We start from the raw sequence: 17896 nt of genomic DNA on the forward strand, positions 1-17896 counted from the left end.
AAAAATCATATTCAAGCAGCGAGTGGTTGGGGTCTGGATTGCGCGTCGGCCTGGAAATGTGGTGGAGGCAACTTCAATTGAGGCATTCGACAGCATTAGATGACTATAAAAACAATGAAATGAAAATGAAATGAAATGAAATGAAAATGAAATGAAAATCGCTTATTGTCACAAGTAGGCTTCAAATGAAGTTACTGTGAAAAGCCCCTAGTCGCCACATTCCGGCGCCTGTTTGAGGAGGCTGGTACGGGAATCGAACTGCTGGCCTGCTTGGTCTGCTTTAAAAGCCAGCGATTTAGCCCAGTGAGCTAAACCAACCCCAATGCGCAGGGGTTCAGGGAAAGGTCGAGGAATGTCACTCAGTCATGGGGCGTGATCGGGCGGCCTCGTTGTGCCCGATTCGGTGATGCGATGAGGCCGTTAAATTTCACGCAACCGCCTCCAGTGAGATTAGCGACGCCATTTGGCGCATGTAAATACGTCGCTGTCCAATTCTCCCGAATGTACGCCTGTATCTGGGAGACCTCACCATGGCTCTGTGTAATGGCACCTGGGGAGGTCTCCCAGGCCATTGGAGACCCGTGGGTGGTCAGCGGCATGGCAGAGTCAAACCCTGCTCTTCTGGCACCCACGTGCCTTGGCAGTCCCAGACTAACATTGCCCATGGGATGGGTGGTGGGGAATCCTCAAGCTGACCTAGGGATCGGGGCACCATTTCAAAATGACAGTCTGAGCTCTGAGGAGCTGTCCTTGTCAGCCAATTCAGCTCGTCATTGCTGAAAACATTTCCAAGTGTGGGTAGACTGGGGCAAAACTTCCCAAGGCCTCAGAAAAATGATTAAGTGTGGTTGGATAGCAGCGTGAATCTCACCGAGAAAACTGGCGAGGAACACCCTGCCAAACCCGCCCAAAATTATCTTTCTCCGTTAAATCGCAAGAATTACATGCCATGGTGTTCGTTTGGAGAGCTGTTGAAGACACATGGGGACAGCGCAGCGGCCGTCCGACTGAGCTGGGTGCACTGAACAAAGAAAAGTACAGCCCAGGCCCAGGCCCTTCGGCCCTCCAAGCCTGCATCAACCATGCTGCCCGTCTAACTTAAATCCTTCTACACTTCCGGGATCCGTATCCCTCTATTCCCATCCTATTCATGTATTTGTCAAGACGCCCCTTAAACGTCATTATCGTACCTGCTTCCACCACCTCCTCCGGCAGCGAGTTCCAGGCACCCACTACCCTCTGTGTAAAAAACTTCCCTCGCACATCTCCTCTAAACTTTGCCCCTCACACCTTAAACCTATGCCCCCTAGTAATTGACTCTTCCACCCTGGGAGAAAGCATCTGACTATCCACTCTGTCCATGCCCCTCATAATCTTGTAGACTTCTATCAAGTCGCCCCTCAACCTCCGTCATTCCAGTGAGAACAATCCGAGTTTATTCAACCTCTCCTCATAGCTAATGCCCTCCATACCAGGCAACATCCTGGTAAACCTCTTCTGCGCCCTCTCCAAAGCCTCCACATCCTTCTGGTAGTGTGGTGACCAGAACTGAACACCATATTCCAAGTGTGGCCTAAGGTTCTGCAACTGCAGCATGACTTGCCAATTATAATACTCGATGCCCCGGCCGATGAAGGCAAGCATGCCGTATGCCTTCTTGACTACCTTCTCCACCTGCATTGCCACTTTCAGTGACCTGTGGACCTGGACACCCAGATCCCTCTGCCTGTCAAAAGTCTGTAGGGTTCTGCTATATTTCCCACCTGTATTAGACCTTCCAAAATGCATTACATCATATTTGTCCGGATTAAACTCCATCTGCCAACTCTCCGTCCAAGTCTCCAACCGATCTATATCATGCTGTATCCTCTGACGGTCCTCATCACTATCCGCAATTCCATCAACCTTTTTGTCATCCACAAACTTACTAATCAGATCAGTTACATTTTCCTCCAAATCATTTATATATACTACAAACAGCAAAGGTCCCAGCACTGATCCCTGCGGAACACCACTAGTCACAGCACTCCAATCAGAAACGCCCCTTCCACTGCTACCCTCTGTCTTTAATAATCATGCCAGCTCTGTATACATCTTGCCAGCTCACCTCTGATCCAGTATGACTTCACCTTCTGTACCAGTCTGCCATGAGGGACCTTGTCAAAGGCCTTACTGAAGTCCATGTAGACAACATCCACTGCCTTTCCCTCATTAATCATCTTCGTCACTTACTTGAAAAACTCCATCCTCGGGTCCTTCCCATCCTCCCCTCCCCCCACACACAAACACCATGATCAGTTTGTTAAGAGTGTTGAAATAGGCCTTGGGAATGTAGATCAGCAGGGATCTAAAAAGGAAGAGGGACCTGGGCAGTATGCTCATTCTTATTGTCTGTATTCTCCCTGTGAGGGAGAACGGGAATGGGCCCCAGCCCTTTGCCCTCCACACCCCTTTGCCCTCCACATCCCTTTCCCCTGCACCCCTTTCCTGTCCATCCCATTTCCACTCCCTCCTTTCTGTAATGTTCTTGTCGGATGGCCTGATTTATATTACAAGAACACCTGTAGCTTAAGCTATAAAAGAGTTATATCAAATATATACAAAACAACAGATGAATAACAGTATGATCATGCACAAGCAACCTCTCTTCCAGTCCTTAGTCAGTCTGAGGTCACCTGACTCTCACAGTCACTTATATACTATCGAGGCTTCTGGTGGTCAGTCAGCGTATTTCAACACATCATATCACTCCACCCCCTTTCCTTTGAAGGAAGAAATTAATACATTATCATCAGTATATTTACGTGAGTCGAAAAGTATTAATTTAAAAAGAACATTTAAAACTGGTTTAACAAATGTATATCTGTACATATAAGAACAGCAAGCAGAATATGTACAAATGGTCCAAATCTACAAATTGAGCCGATCAGGTTTTCTTCTGATTCTGGTTGACGTCGCTGCTGCGAACTTGTCCATTCAATGTTCTCCGTAACATACTCATGCCCCGGAACTGCTGACCGATCTGACACTGTAGCTGACATTGATTCTGACGTAGATTCGTCATCCATCACATTGTTGTGAAAGTCTTCTCTGGATTTCAAGCGCGCACAACGATTTCTTCCTGAAACCAACCCTTCCCCTCTCTGTACATTGAGGTGTTACTTCTTCAAGTGCAATGGCTTTTCTCGACCAATTGTCCGAATCTTCTATTCTCACAGTGTCATCACTACTCAGAGGTGGTAAAGATTTGGACACTCTGTCAGAGAACTGCTTTTGTTTCGCTTTAATGTTTTGCATTTCCTACACTACCACTGCATTCTCCTCCTTCTTTTCCAAGTATGGAAGTGTGGTACGCAACCTTCTATTCATGAGTAACTCTGCTGGCGATCTACCATGTGACAATGGTAACGCTTTGTAATGTGACCTAGTGAGATATGGATCAAATTGGCTGTCCATTACTTTCTGTAATGATTGTTTTACAATATGTACACTTCTGTCGTTAAGATCTTTGGGATCCATGCCGATACGAGCATCACCATTTTGTCGGAGTTTTCTCCTCCAAGATGCCGCCATTACTGAGAAGCATTTAAGAATGCTGTTCTGCTAGCTCGTGAGCCTGACAAATCTTGACCACTTGTTAAAAAGATAGCTCAGATTCCCTCAGCAACCGTTCCCTCAGCTTATTTTCATTCACACCAAACACAATTTGGTCCCGAAACATGGAGAAATCCGCCGCAGAAAAATTACAGGTTTTAGCTTTGAACTTTACATCGGTGATGAAATAATCTCTTCTGTCTTCTGTAAACATGATCTAAACACATAGCGTTTACAAATTTCATTCTTTCTGGGAGTGAAATGTTCATCAATTCTTACTATCTTCACCGTTTGCAAATTTAAACGTATTAAACTCAGCAATTGTTTCGGGCTCTGCCACTGTTAGCATCGCTACCGTGCGCGAATAGGAGTGATCTCCTAAATTTACTGCAGTAAGAAACCGATTAAATTGTTGTTTAAAAACACGCCAGTTGCTGTCGACTTTACCATGAAATGTGAGACTCATTGGTGGCTTCAATGACTCTATGTGGTTTATTTTTGCAATCTGCAAAATCTTCAAATCTCTGTGGACCTCTAAGAAGGCTCATAGTTTGTTCTCAGTGTTTGATATCAAAACCTGGTACCATGTAATGTTCTTGTCGGATGGCCTGATTTATATTACAAGAACACGTGTAGCAACAGCTACAAATGGTTTATTTACATTGGCTGTGGGTCAAATATATATAAATCAGATGGTTCGATTCCGGCTTGGGTCTGTGCGGAGTCTGCACGTCCTCCCCGTGTGTGCGTGGGTTTCCTCCGGGTGCTCAGGTTTCCTCCCACAGTCCAAAGATGTGCAGGTTAGGTGGATTGGACATGATAAGTTGCCCTTAGTGTCCAAAATTGACCTTAGTGTTGGGTGGGGTTACTGGGTTATGGGGATATGGTGGAGGTGTTAACCTTGGGTAGGGTGCTCTTTCCAGGAGCCGGTGCAGACTCGATGGGCCGAATGGCCTCCTTCTACACTGTAAATTCTATAAACAACCTCTCTCCCAGCTCCCCAATCACTCAGCTCACTTGATTCTAACATTCACTTACATACTAATGTGACTCCGAGTGATGTCGGTGAATTACAATGCAAACATGACAAAACAACACTTTCCCCATTGCCACATTTCACCACGCCCTCCTTTCCTCTCCAACTCATTCCCCTCCCTTCCTCACCTTCCCCCTCCCTCTCCACATCACACTCTTCTATCCCCTCCCCCTTTTCCTCGCTCCTTTCCCCTCCCCCTTGCTATCCCCTCTCCCTTTCACCGCCCCTCCACACCCCCTTTCCCTCCTCCACTTTTGCCCTCCCCCTCCTTTCCCCTCCCTTGCTGACCCCTCCCTCCTTTTCTCCCCCCCCCCCCATTTCCGTCCCCTCCCTCTCCCTCTCCCCTTCCAACGGCTCCTTTCCCTTCCCCTCTCTCTGGAACCCGGATGTGGCGCTGCGCGTGCGCAGTGCGGGATGTGGCTCCTGCGGATCCTGATTGTAACCGTCTGCGCGCGAGCCGCAGACAGTGAGGGTGAGGGTACCCGGGGGGTGGTGGGGAGCGTGCGTTCGTGCCCGGGGGAGAGGGTGCCCCGGGGGGGGGGGGTGGTGAAGGTGCCCGGGGGGTGAGGGTGGGGTGCTGGGTGGTGAAGGTGCCCGGGGGGTGAGGGTGGGGTGCGGGTGGTGAAGGTGCCCGGGGGGTGAGGGTGGGGTGCTGGGTGGTGAAGGTGCCCGGGGGGTGAGGGTGGTGAAGGTGCCCGGGGGGTGAGGGTGCGGGTGCCCGGGGTGCTGCGGGTGCCGGGGGGGGGGGTTTGAGGGTGCCCGGGGGAGGTGGGTGAGGGTGCCCGCGGGGGAGGGGGGGGGAGCGCGTGCCCGGAGGGGGAGCGTGCCCGGAGGGGGAGCGTGCCCGGAGGGGGAGCGTGCCCGGCGGAGAGGGTGCCCGGCGGAGAGGGTGCCCGGAGAGGGAGGGGGAAGGTGCCCGGAGAGGGAGGGGGTTGGTGCCCGGGGGGAGGGTGAGGGTGCCCGGGGGGAGGGTGAGGGTGCCCGGGGGGGGGGTGAGGGTGCCCGGGGGTGGGTGAGGGTGCCCGGGGGGGGGTGAGGGTGCCCCGGGTGGGTGAGGGTGCCCGGGGGGGGTGAGGGTGCCATGGGTGGAGTGGGAGGGTGCCCGGGAGGGTTGGGGAAGGTGCCCGGGGGGGGGGGGGGTGAGGGGGCCCGGGGGGGGGGGGTTGTGGGTGCCCGAGGGGGGGGTTGAGTGAGGGTGCCCGGTGGAGGGGGTGTGAGGGTGCCCGGGCGTGAGGGCGCCCGGGTGTGAGGGTGCCCGGGGTGGGGGGGAGGGGTGTGAGGGTGCCCGGAGGGGGGGGGGGGTGTGAGGGTGCCCGGAGGGGGGTTGGGTGTTAGGGTGCCCGGGTGGGGGGGGTGAGGGTGCCTGGGTGGGGAGGGGTGAGGGTGCCCGGGTGGGGGGGGTGAGGGTGCCCGGGTGAGGGTGCCCGGGGGGTGAGGGTGCCCGGGGGGGGGGGGGGGGGGTGAGGGTGCCCGGGGGGGGGGGGGGTGTGCTGTCTCACTGCTGGGAACTGTGTACAAATCTGGCGTCGGGTGACTGTGGAGTTTGCACGTTCCCCCCCCCCCCGTGTCTGCGTGGGTTTCCTCTGGGTACTCAGGTTTCCTCCCACAGTTCAAGGATGTGCAGGTTAGGTGGATTGACCATGATAAATTGCCCCTTGGTGTACAAAAGATGATGTGGGGTTACGGGGACATGCAGGCGGAGCTGAGCTATTTAGGGTGCTCTTTCGGTGGGTCAGTGCAGACCTGATGGATTGAATAGCCTTCTGCACTGTCGAGATTCTCTGATTCTAGAAGGCTATTATCTAAATGGTGCATTTGCAGACCTCTGAGATTCAGAGGGATCTGGGTGTCCTGGTGCATGTGTTGCTCTGTTTATCTGGTTCTAAATATGGCGGTCAATATGGTTGCCTTCCTTAATCCTAATAATGTTTACTTTAAGAGTTGCCATGTATCTCTTGATACCCCCAGAAGGTTCAAACCCGAATACCGATCAAAGACCCAATATACCAGTTAGTTAGTTCAAAGTCAATATTTATTTACACACACAGTAGGATCTACTCATGCACAACAGTACTACAAACTAAACTATCTCTAACGCTAATGCCTATACTTAACTTCGGGTGCCCACTCAGTCAGAGGAACAATGGCCATTGTTCGGATCTGAGGCTGTTGGGTTCGAAGAGGTAACAGGAGAACAGCTATGGTCGTCCCGTCTGGTAACGAGCGTTGACCTTGAACTTACTGCTTCTGCTGATGCTGGTGGACTGGTCTCTCCGCTTTGACAGCCAAGTCCAAGAGAGTGAATCTCTCGTGAGGGGTTCCTTCTTATTCTTGGAGAGGCTTTGCGCGCTTTTAGGCGGGCCTTAAACTTGGTCCCAATTAATTGGGCCGCTTCTCGATCACTGTTATCGATCTTGACCAATAAAGGGGTGGGTGCCCTGATGGCTGGGCATGTCTTAGGTGGCCGTTGGCCTTGCTTTGTTTGTGCTTTTTGGTTGGGGAACTGGCGCTGGGAATGTCTGCAATAGTATCTGTTACTTGAATGTCTTTCCTTTGTTCCCAGAGATGGGCCATCAATATGCTAATCGACCCATAGTTTCAATTCCGTCCGGGAGCTGTTTCCCAAATATACATTCAGGCTCTGTGCCTGTTTATTTTCTAGCATTGTCCACAGTTCCCTACATTAAGGGCATTTAAATGGTTATTGGATAAACATATGGATGATAAGGGAATAGTGCAGATGGGCTTTAGTGGTTTCACAGGTCGGCGCAACATCGAGGGCCGAAGGGCCTGTACTGCGCTGTAATGTTCTATGTTCTATGTTTTGCGAGCGTCCATTTTGTATTCTGGAAGTGGCCATCCCAGGTGGCTACACATGCATGACAATATACAGTTACAGCAAGTCATGAGGAAAATCTTTGCTGTCACAAGTAGGCTTACATTAATGCTGCAATGAAGTTACTGTGAAAATCCCCTCGTCGCCACATTCCGGCACCTGTCCAGGTACACTGAGGGAGAATTCAGAATGTCCAATCCACCTAACAAGCACGTCTTTTGGGACTTGTGGGAGGAAACCGGAGCACGTGGAGGAAATCCAGGCAGACTTTGGGAGAATGTGCAGAATCCGCACAGGCAGTGACCCAAGCTGGGACCCTGGCGCTGTGAAGCTACAGTGCGAACCAATTAATTACTGTCAGGGGAATTGAATTTAAAAATCGGGGGGGGGGGGGGGGGGGGCTGGTTAGGCTTCACTAGTCCAGACCAACAGTGAGACAGCATCTGGAGTCTTGTGTACAATTTTGGTCACCTTATTTAGGAAATGATGCAAGTGTGTTGGAAGCAGTTTAGCAAAGATTTACAAGGCTAATACCGGGAATGGGCGGGTTGTCTAATGAGGAAAGATTGGAGAGGCTGGGCTTGTATTTACTGAAGTTTAGAAGAATAAGAGGCAACCTGATTGAAACTGGTCCACAAACTTGCCTTACTTGACTTCGTCTTTCTATTGCTTTTTTTTTGTCTTTTCACATTTGTAATCCTTTGCAAATTTATGCAACAAAAATCCCCATCTCACAGCTCATTCTGTTGAATTGACGTTACTTCTAATGTTGGCAGTGATCCTGAGGGACAGTGACAGGGTGGGTGTGGAGGGGATGTTTCCCCTTGTGGGAGAGTCAATTAGAGGTCACTGTTTGAAAATAAGGGGCCGCCCGCTTAAGACAGCGATGAGGAGAATTGCTTTCTGAGTGTCAGGAGCCTTTGGAACCCCCTTTCTCAAACTTTGGATGTTTACAAGACAGAGCGAGGTACATTTTTGATGAGCAAGGGGGTGAAAGGTTATGGGGGTAAGTGTGAGGTCACAGTCAGACCGTACATCATCTCATTGGTTGGCAGGGCAGGGCTTTCCTTAATCAGTCCACAATGAATGCCCGTTAATTACTATCCCTTTTGTTTTGTATCTTGTTTTTTAGATGCTATAGTGGTGAGTCTGCCGGGCGGCACATTTCACATGGGCACCACTGAAGCTGATGCCAGAGACGGAGAAGGTCCTGTCAGAAAGATTACTGTGAAACCATTTGCGTTAAATCAGCATCCAGTCACCAATGAGGAATTTAGGTGAGACAAAACATGGTTGGTTTTAAAACCATTTGCTTTAAATAATTTCCAGATAAGTGATTATTGGTCGCTACAGAAACTGTTGGACTAACCAAATGAATATTGTGGGTACGAGGAGCAGGTCGGTGGCTAGCAATCCCGCGCGCGTAACTGACCACCTGACTCACAAAAGCCTGTCCACCATCTACAAGGCACAAGTCAGGAGTGTGATGGAACACTCTCCACTTGCCTGGATGAGTTCAGCTCCAATAATACTCAAGAAGCTCGACACCATCCAGGACAAAGCAGCCCAGTGCACCGCAGGGGTTGGGGTGCTTTATTGACCCCTTTAACTGCACTCTTATTTGATGTTTTTTAAGTTTCCGTTGGATTGTTGTGATGTTCGGGCAGTGCCCCTGACAGGTGCGGCCCTTTTTTTCTTTGTCCCTCAGTTTGTTTTCCTTTCTTCTGTTTTGTTGATGGACCTCAAAAGAGTGACCAATCCACCTATTCTGCACATCTTTGGGTTGTGGGGGCAGACACGGGGAGATCGTGCAAACTCCACATGGACAGTGACCCAGAGCCGGGATCGAACCTGGGACCTCAGTGCAGTGAGCAGCAGTCCTAACCACTGCACCACCGTGCCGCCCCTTTTTTCTTTTTATCCAATACTTTCTATCCCTCGAACTCCAGGGTTCACTGGATTGTTGGCCCCGTATTTTCTTGATTGGAACAGTTTGGCCCTGCACTCTCCCTATTTCCTTCTGGAATGTGTCCCGCTGTTCTGTCACAGATTTACCTAAAGATGTCTGCTCCCAGTTCACTCTGGCATATCATATCTGATCTCATTAAACTTGGCCTTCCCCCAGTTTAGAACTTTGATCTCAGACCCATCCTGGTCCTTTTCCATAACAATCTTGGATCTAACCGAGTTATGATCACTGTCTGCAAAATGCTCCCCCACTGATACGGCAACCATTTGCCCATTTTCGTTATCGAACATTAAGTCCAGGACCTTCTACATAAAAGTTCTGGACGTGTTTTAAGAATTCTGCTCCCTCCAAACATTTCACACTATGACTACTCCAGTTAATGTTGGGGTGGCACGGTTACACAGTGGTTAGCACTGCTGTCTCACAGCATCAGGGACCCGTGTTCAATTCCGGCCTTCAGTTACTGTCTGTATGGAGTTTACATTTTCTCCCCGTGCCAGTGTGGGTTTCCTCCAGATTCTCCGGTTTCCTCCCACAGTCCAAAGACATGCAGGTTAGGTGGGGTTATAGCGTGGGGGAGTAGGCCTAGGTGGGGTGCTCTTTTGGAGGGTCAGTGCAGACTCAATAAGCGAAGGCCTCCTGCACTGTTGCGATTCTATGGTTCCATGTCGTCCCTCCTCACTGCTGTAATTAATTCCCTGCTTGACATTGCAACACCTCCTCCTCTTTTACGTCTCTCCCCTATCATGCTTGGAGATCCTGTATCCTGGAATATTGAGCTGCCAATCCTGCCCCTCTCCCAACGATGACTCAGTGACAGCAATGACATCATACCTCCATGTTTTAATCTGTGCCCTCAATTCAGCTGCCTTGTTTGTCAGACTCCTTGCATTGAAATAAATGCCATCCAATCTTGCCAAACTCCCTTGTAACTCAACTGGCCTTGAACTTCTATGCTTTCCTGACTTACTTGATGTCTCGTCTAACTTTGACTGTGTATCTCCCCCCTCTGAACCTTCTCAGGATCCCAGACCCCCTCCCAAGTTAGTTTAAACCCACCCCAACAGCACCAGCGAACTTCCCGGCCAGGACTCTGGCCCCATTTCGGTTCAGGTGCAACCTGTTCGCCTTGTATGGCTCCCACTATTCCCAAAAACGGTTTGAATGTCCCTCCTCCACCATTTACTGATGAATCACACTGCAGAATATCTGTGTGCGTGTGTGAGTGTCACATTCACTGATGAATTACGCAGCTGAATTTCGGTGTCTGCTCATTTCCCAATACTTAGTTTGACCCTTTGCAATGTTTTCAGAGAATTTATCAGATCAGAAAAATACAAAACGGAAGCAGAGTCATTTGGTTGGAGTTTTGTATTTGAAGACTTTGTATCGGAAGAATTGAAAACCAAAGTGACGCAAAGAATTGAGGTAATATTAATTCTCATGATTGAAATTGCGGTTCAGCATAGCACTCAAAAGGAAATTGTTGTAGAGAGGTACATCATTGCTTTATAAGGCTGCAGTAAATATATATTGCAGGTTGGGAGGTTGCTTAGACGTTCGAAGTCTGCAAAATTGAGTGGCATGGACAGAATGGATAGTCAGATGGTTTTTTTCAGGGTGGAAGAGTCAGTTACTAGGGGACATAGGTTTAAGGTGCGAGGGGCAAAGGTTAGAGGAGATGTGCGAGGGAAGTTTTTTTGCACAGAGGGTAGTGGGTGCCTGGAACTCGCTGCTGGAGGAGGTGGTGGAAGCCGGGACGATAGTGACATTTAAGGGGCATCTTGACAAATACATGAATAGGATGGGAATAGAGGGATATGGACCCAGGAAGTGTAGAAGGTTTTAGGTTAGACGGGCAGCATGGTCGGCACGGGCTTGGAGGGCCGAAGGGCCTGTTCCTGTGCTATACTCTTCTTTGTTCTTTTGTAAATGCCACGTGGGTGCAATCATGGCAGAGGAAATTTATAAAATATTGATCAGTGGGTAAAATTTAGCAAGGGGGAGAACGAGGAAGACATGCGGAAGTGGTAATAAGTCTCAATATTTTGCGTATCCAGGTATTGCGGAGTTGCACTCAGCAAAGGAAACCAAGCAAAACATTCTGGCCCTTCCCGGTTCCGCTGATGATCCCTGCAGCGTGTTTCCCAGCAGCGGATGGCACAGGGCGCCAGACCCTGTAGACAGTGGCAGGACTGGAAAATCCCCAGGAGGGTGGGCAGTGGGTTGGCGAAATGGGGGGTCGAATAAGCTGCAAGTGCTCAACTGCCGTGTCAAAGCAGTAGAGATGCAAACCTGAGGCTTCTGTGCTGAAGCTGTGCTGCAATGATTAATTCTGGCTTTTGGAATTTGAGCCGATTTGTTTCTAATTGTCCAGTTTCCTCGGGCGGGATTCATCAACCTCCCTCCGGGCCAGAGAATCGGCGGGGGGGAGGGTGGCATGAATCCCGCCCCGACGCCGGCTGTCGAATTCTCCGGCGCCGCGCCCGTCGGGGGCCGTTGGCAGCGGCCTAACCCAAACCCTAACCCCCCCCGGCGATTATCTGATCCGCGATGCTCCGTGCGGCCGCCCGCTTTCGGCCTGTCCTGCCTGCGTATATCACACAAGGTTTGTACCGGCGGGACCTGGCTCTGCGGGGTGGCCTGGCCTGCGATTGGGGCCCACCGATCTGCGGGCGGGCCTGTGCCGTGCGGGCACTGTTTCCCTCCGCGCCGGCCGCTGTAAAGCTCCGCCATGGCCGGCGCGGAGAAGAAACCCCCTGTGCATGCGCATGAATCACGCCAGTGGTTCTGGGAACATGCTGGCGCTTCTGCGCATGCGCCAACTTGCGCCGGCCGGCGGAGGCGCTTCAGCACCGGTTGGTGCGGCGCCAATCACTCCAGCGCCGACCTAGCCCCCGAAGGTGCGGAGGATTCCGAACCTTCCGGGCGGCCTGACGCAGGAGTGGTTCACACCAGATACCGGAGAATCCCGCGCCTCATCTTTACAGTAGATTCTAACATTTCCCCTGCTGCTGACGTCAAATTAACAGACCTGTAATCTCAATTCTCGCTCCTTTCTAACATAGTGGGGTTGCATTCCAGTCCACAGGAATCTTTCCAGAATCTTACTGTATTTTGAAAGATAGCCACCAATGCGTCCACTATCTCTCTCGCCACCTCCTGCAATACTCTGGGTTGGAGTGTATTCTATCCAGGGGATTTATCAACCTTCAATCCAGTTAACTTTTCTAATGCAATCTTTGTTGTCACAAGTAGGCTGACAACATTCCAATGAAGTTACTGTGAAAAGCCCCTGGTCACCACATTCCGGCACCTGTTCGGGTACACAGGGAGAATTCAGAATGTCCAATTCACCTAACAGCATGAATACAGGACTTGTGGGAGGAAACCGGAGCGCCCGGAGGAAACCCACGCAGACACGGGAAGAATGTACAGACTACGTACAGACAGTGACCCAAGCCAGGAATTGAAAAATGAAAATCGCTTATTGTCACGAGTAGACTTCAATGAAGTTACTGTGAAAAGCCCCTAGTCGCCACATTCTGGCGCCTGTTTGGGGAGGCTGTTACGGGAATTGAACCGTGCTGCTGGCCTGCTTGGTCTGCTTTCAAAGCCAGCGATTTAGCCCAGTGTGCTAAACAGCTTGAACCTGGGACCCTGGCGCTGTGAAGCAACAGTGCTAACCACTGTGCTACGGTGCCGCTTTTAAATACTACCGCTTTAATACACTTTCTCTAAGTTATTCAGTTTCACAAGTCACTTGATCGCTGAGTATACCTGGGAGGTTTTCTGTGTCTTCGCCCATGAAGACAGACAGAAAGAAACTTTATCTTTCCTGTTCTCCACTATAAATCCTTTTGTTCCCAGCTGTAATGGGCTCACATTTGTCCCAGCTAACGTTATACTTTTCACATACTAAAGAAGCTTTTCCTGTCCGCCTTTATGCCCCTGGCTAGTTTACGTGCAGTTTTGGCCTCCCAGGCCAAAGGAAGGATATGCGTGCCATCGAGGGAGTGTAGCGGAGGTTCGCTCAGCTGATACCAGGCTAGGCGGGACTGTCCTTTGAGGAAAGATTGGTTCGACTGGGCCTGTGTTGACCAGAGTTTAGAAGGATGAGAGGAGACCTGATTCAAATGTATAAAATTCTAACCGGGCTGGACAGACGAGATACAGGGAGGATGTTTTCCCTGGTTGGGGAATCGAGAGCCAGGAGGCGCAATCTTAGAATTTAGGGGAGCCCATTTAGGACTGAGAGGATGAAACATTTCTTCACACGGAGGGTGGTGAATCTGTGGAATTCTCTCCCACAAAAGATTGTGATGGCCAAGTCACTGAATGTATTAAAGAAAGAAATAGATTTAAATTTTTTTTTTAATGGCATTGGGGTCTGGGGTGAAAGCAGGAATATGGATTTAAGATCGAGGATGGTGGAGCAGGCTCGAAGGGCTGACAGGCCTCCTCCTGCTCCTAGTTTCTGTGTTACATTCACATTTTCTTCTCTCCTTTGCTGGGTTCTGAATTGCTCCTAATTCTCAAGGTCACCACGTTTTCAGGCATCCCTTTTAGCCTTTGATCTAATGCATTCTTTAGCTTTTATTATCCACGACTGATTTACCTTTCAGTGTGGGTGTCTTGTGTCTCAGAGGAATGTATAGGTGTTGTAGACGGTGTAATATTTCTTTAAATACCGGCCATGGCCTGTTTACCACCAAATCTTTCTACATTTTCCCAATCCACCACAGGCAACTTGGCCCTAATACCACCATAATTTCCTCTCTTCGGATTGAAGACCTAGTTTCAGACTGAAATATATTGCATTCAAACTTAATGCAAAATTCTAGCATATTATTGCTGCTCCTTTATAACAAGGTTATTTATTAGCCATTTCTCATGACACACTAAATCCATAGTTGCTCCTCAATGTAATGCCCATCTCATGCACACTTTGAGATTTCCTCCTCCAGAGCATTGGTGTTAATTTTGTTAACCCTGTCTATGTCTAAATTGAAGTTGCCTGGTATTATCCACATTACAATGTCACTTCCAACCTCGACTGACTGGAGTTTGCACGTTCTCCCCGTGTCTGCGTGGGTTTGCTCCGGGTGCTCCGGTTTCCTTCCACAGTCCAAAGATGTGCAGGTTGGGTGGATTAGCTGTGATAAATTGCCCTTCATGTCCAAAAGATGAGGTGGGGTTCTGGGTTTAGGGTGGGGGACTGGGCCGAGGCAGGGTGCTCTTTCAGATGGCCAATGCAGACTCAAAGGGCCGAATGGAATGCACTACAGGGATTCTATGATTACATGATTGTCTAATTTCCTGATTTGTACCGTACCCAATATTATCAGCGTTGTTTGTCGTCAGCAGTTGTGCACCATCTTGGCTGCAGAAACTACTGACTCCTTGTTACTTGTGACGCGGAGCCAGTGTTTAAGATTTAGATTTAGATTTAGAACAGTACAGCACAGAACAGGCCCTTCGGCCCTCGATGTTGTGCCGAGCAATGATCACCCTACTCCAACTCACGTATCCACCCTATACCCGTAACCCAACAACTGATCATTGCTCGGCACAACATTGAGGGCTGAAGGGCCTGTTCTGTGCTGTACTGTTCTAATTCTAATTCTAATTCCCCCTTAACCTTACTTTTTAGGACACTACGGGCAATTTAGCATGGCCAAACCCGCACATCTTTGGACTGTGGGAGGAAACCGGAGCACCCGGAGGAAACCCACGCACACACGGGGAGGACGTGCAGACTCCGCACAGACAGTGACCCAGCCGGGAACCGAACCTGGGACCCTGGAGCTGTGAAGCATTGATGCTAACCACTATGCTACCGATGCTAAGATGATGATTATTTTATAATATTTATGCTTGTGGAATGTTTTTAAAAATCAGAAATATCCACAAGCTTTGATAATGTTGACTAATGCAGCAGCGAAATGTGGAAAATGATATTTTCTGCACTGTAACGTTATTTGGAAGAATGACTTGCTGACGTTTGCTGTTTCAGTCTGCCCCCTGGTGGCTACCGATTGAAAGAGCATTTTGGAGACAGGTGAGTCTTGTATGAATGAAAGGCTAACTTTCCTTTGCTGTTTGTTTCACAGCTATATACTTAATTGAAGAAAAGTATAATATGTGGAATTAATATTTTGATGGCGGGCATTTAACAAAAGAATTATTCATGTTATTCATAGCCAGGTTACCGACATGTATGTCATTCTGTTGATTTTGCATTGTCTATTTTTAAAACAAATCTTTTTATTGGCATTTTCAAAATTATAGACATTGCCGTTTGTTTTCATTTATTGTACAGTACCCAAAGGTTTCTTCTTGGGTTTCTCTATTTATGTCGCCGTCTTGCTCAGCATACAATCCTCACCACCCTCCACCCCCCGCACCTCTCTCATTGACCCCCCGCCCCGAGTCCTCCCTCGCTTTTCTCTTTCTCTTTCTGTCTTGTCCTGGGTACTTCTCTCTTTCCCCCTGGGTACTGGCTATTTACTTATTTTTTTGTTTGCCACAAACAGGTCTCGGAACAGTTGGGTGAATGGCTCCCATATTTTCTGGAAGCCCTCTTCCGATCCACGGATGGTGAATTTCATTTTCTCCGTTTGGAGAAATTGAGATAGGTCAGGCAGCCAGTCTGCAGCTTTAGGTGGTGCTGCTGATCGCCAACTGAGCAGGATTCTACGGCGGGCGATCAGGGAGGTAAAGGACGTCCGCCCTCCTCCCCATTAAGAGATCTGGCTGATCTGATACCCCGAAGTCCGCCACTTTCAGGCACAGCTCCACCCACCACTTTGGACATTGCCTCGAAGAAGGCTGTCCAGCACCACGCAAGTCTGGGGCAAGACCAGAACATGTGCGCGTGATTGTCCGGGCTTCCTTGGCATCATTCACATCTATCCTCCACCTCCAGGAAGAACCTGCCCATTCGGGTTCTGGTCAAATGGGCTCTATGTACCAATTTAAGCTGTGTTAGGTTGAGCCTCGTGCATGTGGAGATAGAGTTGACCCTATGTAATGCTTCACTCCAGAATCCCGACACTATTTCGAACCCCAAGCCTTTCTCCAATTTCCTCCTTATCATGTCCAGTTTGGTGTCGGCCTTCTCTATCAGTCGTTCGTACATGTCACTACAGTTCTCTCTGTCTGGGATGTTTGCGTTCAGTAGCTCTTCTAATACTGTCTGTCATGGTGGTCACGGGTATGTCCTTGTCTCCTTCCGTAGGAAGTTTTTAGGCTGCAGGTATCTGAGTTTGTTGTCTTTAGCAAGTTGGAATCTCTGCGTCAGTTCTTCCAGTATTGTGACCATCAGTGTATAGGTCCCTGACTGTCAATGTCTCTCCGTCCTGTCTCCACCTTTTGAAGGTGGCGTCGGTGAATGCTGGTGTTAACCTGTGGTTATTGCAGATGGTGGCTTTGTAAGGCATTTCGGTCAGGCCGAATTGCTGCCGCAGATAGTTCCAGGTCTGGAGGGTGGCCATCACCACTGGGCTGCTGGAGTGTTTTTTGGGTGGGGATGGGAGTGCCACCGTGGTCCCCTTGCACGAGGCCTCCACGCGCGCCCACTCGGCTTCTGGCTCCTTTGTCCATCCCATCACTCTTTCCGCTGTCGCTGCCCAGTGGTAGAATTGTAGGTTTGGGAGGGCTAGCCCTCCCTGGATTTTGTTTTCTTCATTGTGATCCTAGCATTCTTTCCCTCCCCATACAAACGCCATGATTAATTTGTCCAGTGATTTTGCATTGTCAATGTGAATGTACAAGACAGGCATCTCCAAGAACATTCATCCAAAACCTTCATTTGAAAGCAAAATAATTTATTTCCCTTTGACTAGCCCATCGGAGATAAAACACAAAGGAAGTTAGAAGTCTAATGTACCATTTCCTTTTGAAAAAATAATCTTTTTATTGGCATTTTCAAAATTATATACATTGTCGTTCATTTTCATTTATTGTCCAGTACAAAAAGGCTTTTACTTGGGTTTCTCTATTTACAATCTGTCACCGCCTGGCTCGGGGTATAATCCCCATGCAGTAAGGAAGCCTTCCTCCGACCCTCGGATGGCGTATTTGCATTTGAGCAGGTGGAGAAATTCCGAGAGGTCAGCGAACCAGTCTGCAGCTGTGGGTGGTGCTGCTGATCGCCAGCCGAGCAGGGTTCTCCGGCGTGTGATCAGGCAAGGGAAAGCTACGGCATCGGCCCTCTTCCCCATGTGTAACTCTGGCTGCTCCAATACCCCGAAGATTGCCACATTACGGCATTCGTCACCCTCACCCCCACAACCCTGGACATTGCTTGAAGGCTGCCCAGAACCCAGCAAGCTTGGGGCAAGCCCAAAACATGTGGGTGTGGTTGGCCGGGCCCCTCTGGCACCGTTCACATTTGTCCCCCAGCTCCAGGAAGAACCTGCTCATTCGGGTTCTGGTCAGGTGAGCTCGGTGCACCATT

At 49.6% G+C, this 17896-nt stretch overlaps 1 protein-coding gene across 4 annotated transcripts in view; it reads left to right on the forward strand.

Annotated features, from left to right (window-relative positions):
- Window positions 1-4964: 4964 nt before the first annotated feature.
- sumf2 (sulfatase modifying factor 2) overlaps window positions 4965-17896 on the forward strand; it is a 32095-nt gene continuing 19163 nt past the window's right edge. The window contains exons 1-4 of one of the 4 annotated variants that reach the window (XM_038786141.1): window positions 4965-5102; window positions 8599-8743; window positions 10749-10863; window positions 15452-15496. In XM_038786141.1, coding sequence (XP_038642069.1) covers window positions 5045-5102; window positions 8599-8743; window positions 10749-10863; window positions 15452-15496 — 363 coding nt within the window. In that variant the 5' untranslated portion in view covers window positions 4965-5044. Of the gene's footprint in view, window positions 5103-8318; window positions 8473-8598; window positions 8744-10748; window positions 10864-15451; window positions 15497-17896 lie in introns of those variants that run through there. The other 3 variants (XM_038786137.1, XM_038786138.1, XM_038786139.1) reach the window with 3 other exon arrangements.

Source organism: Scyliorhinus canicula, chromosome 27, assembly GCF_902713615.1.
Source record: "Scyliorhinus canicula chromosome 27, sScyCan1.1, whole genome shotgun sequence".
NCBI classification, from domain to species: Eukaryota; Metazoa; Chordata; class Chondrichthyes; order Carcharhiniformes; family Scyliorhinidae; genus Scyliorhinus; species Scyliorhinus canicula.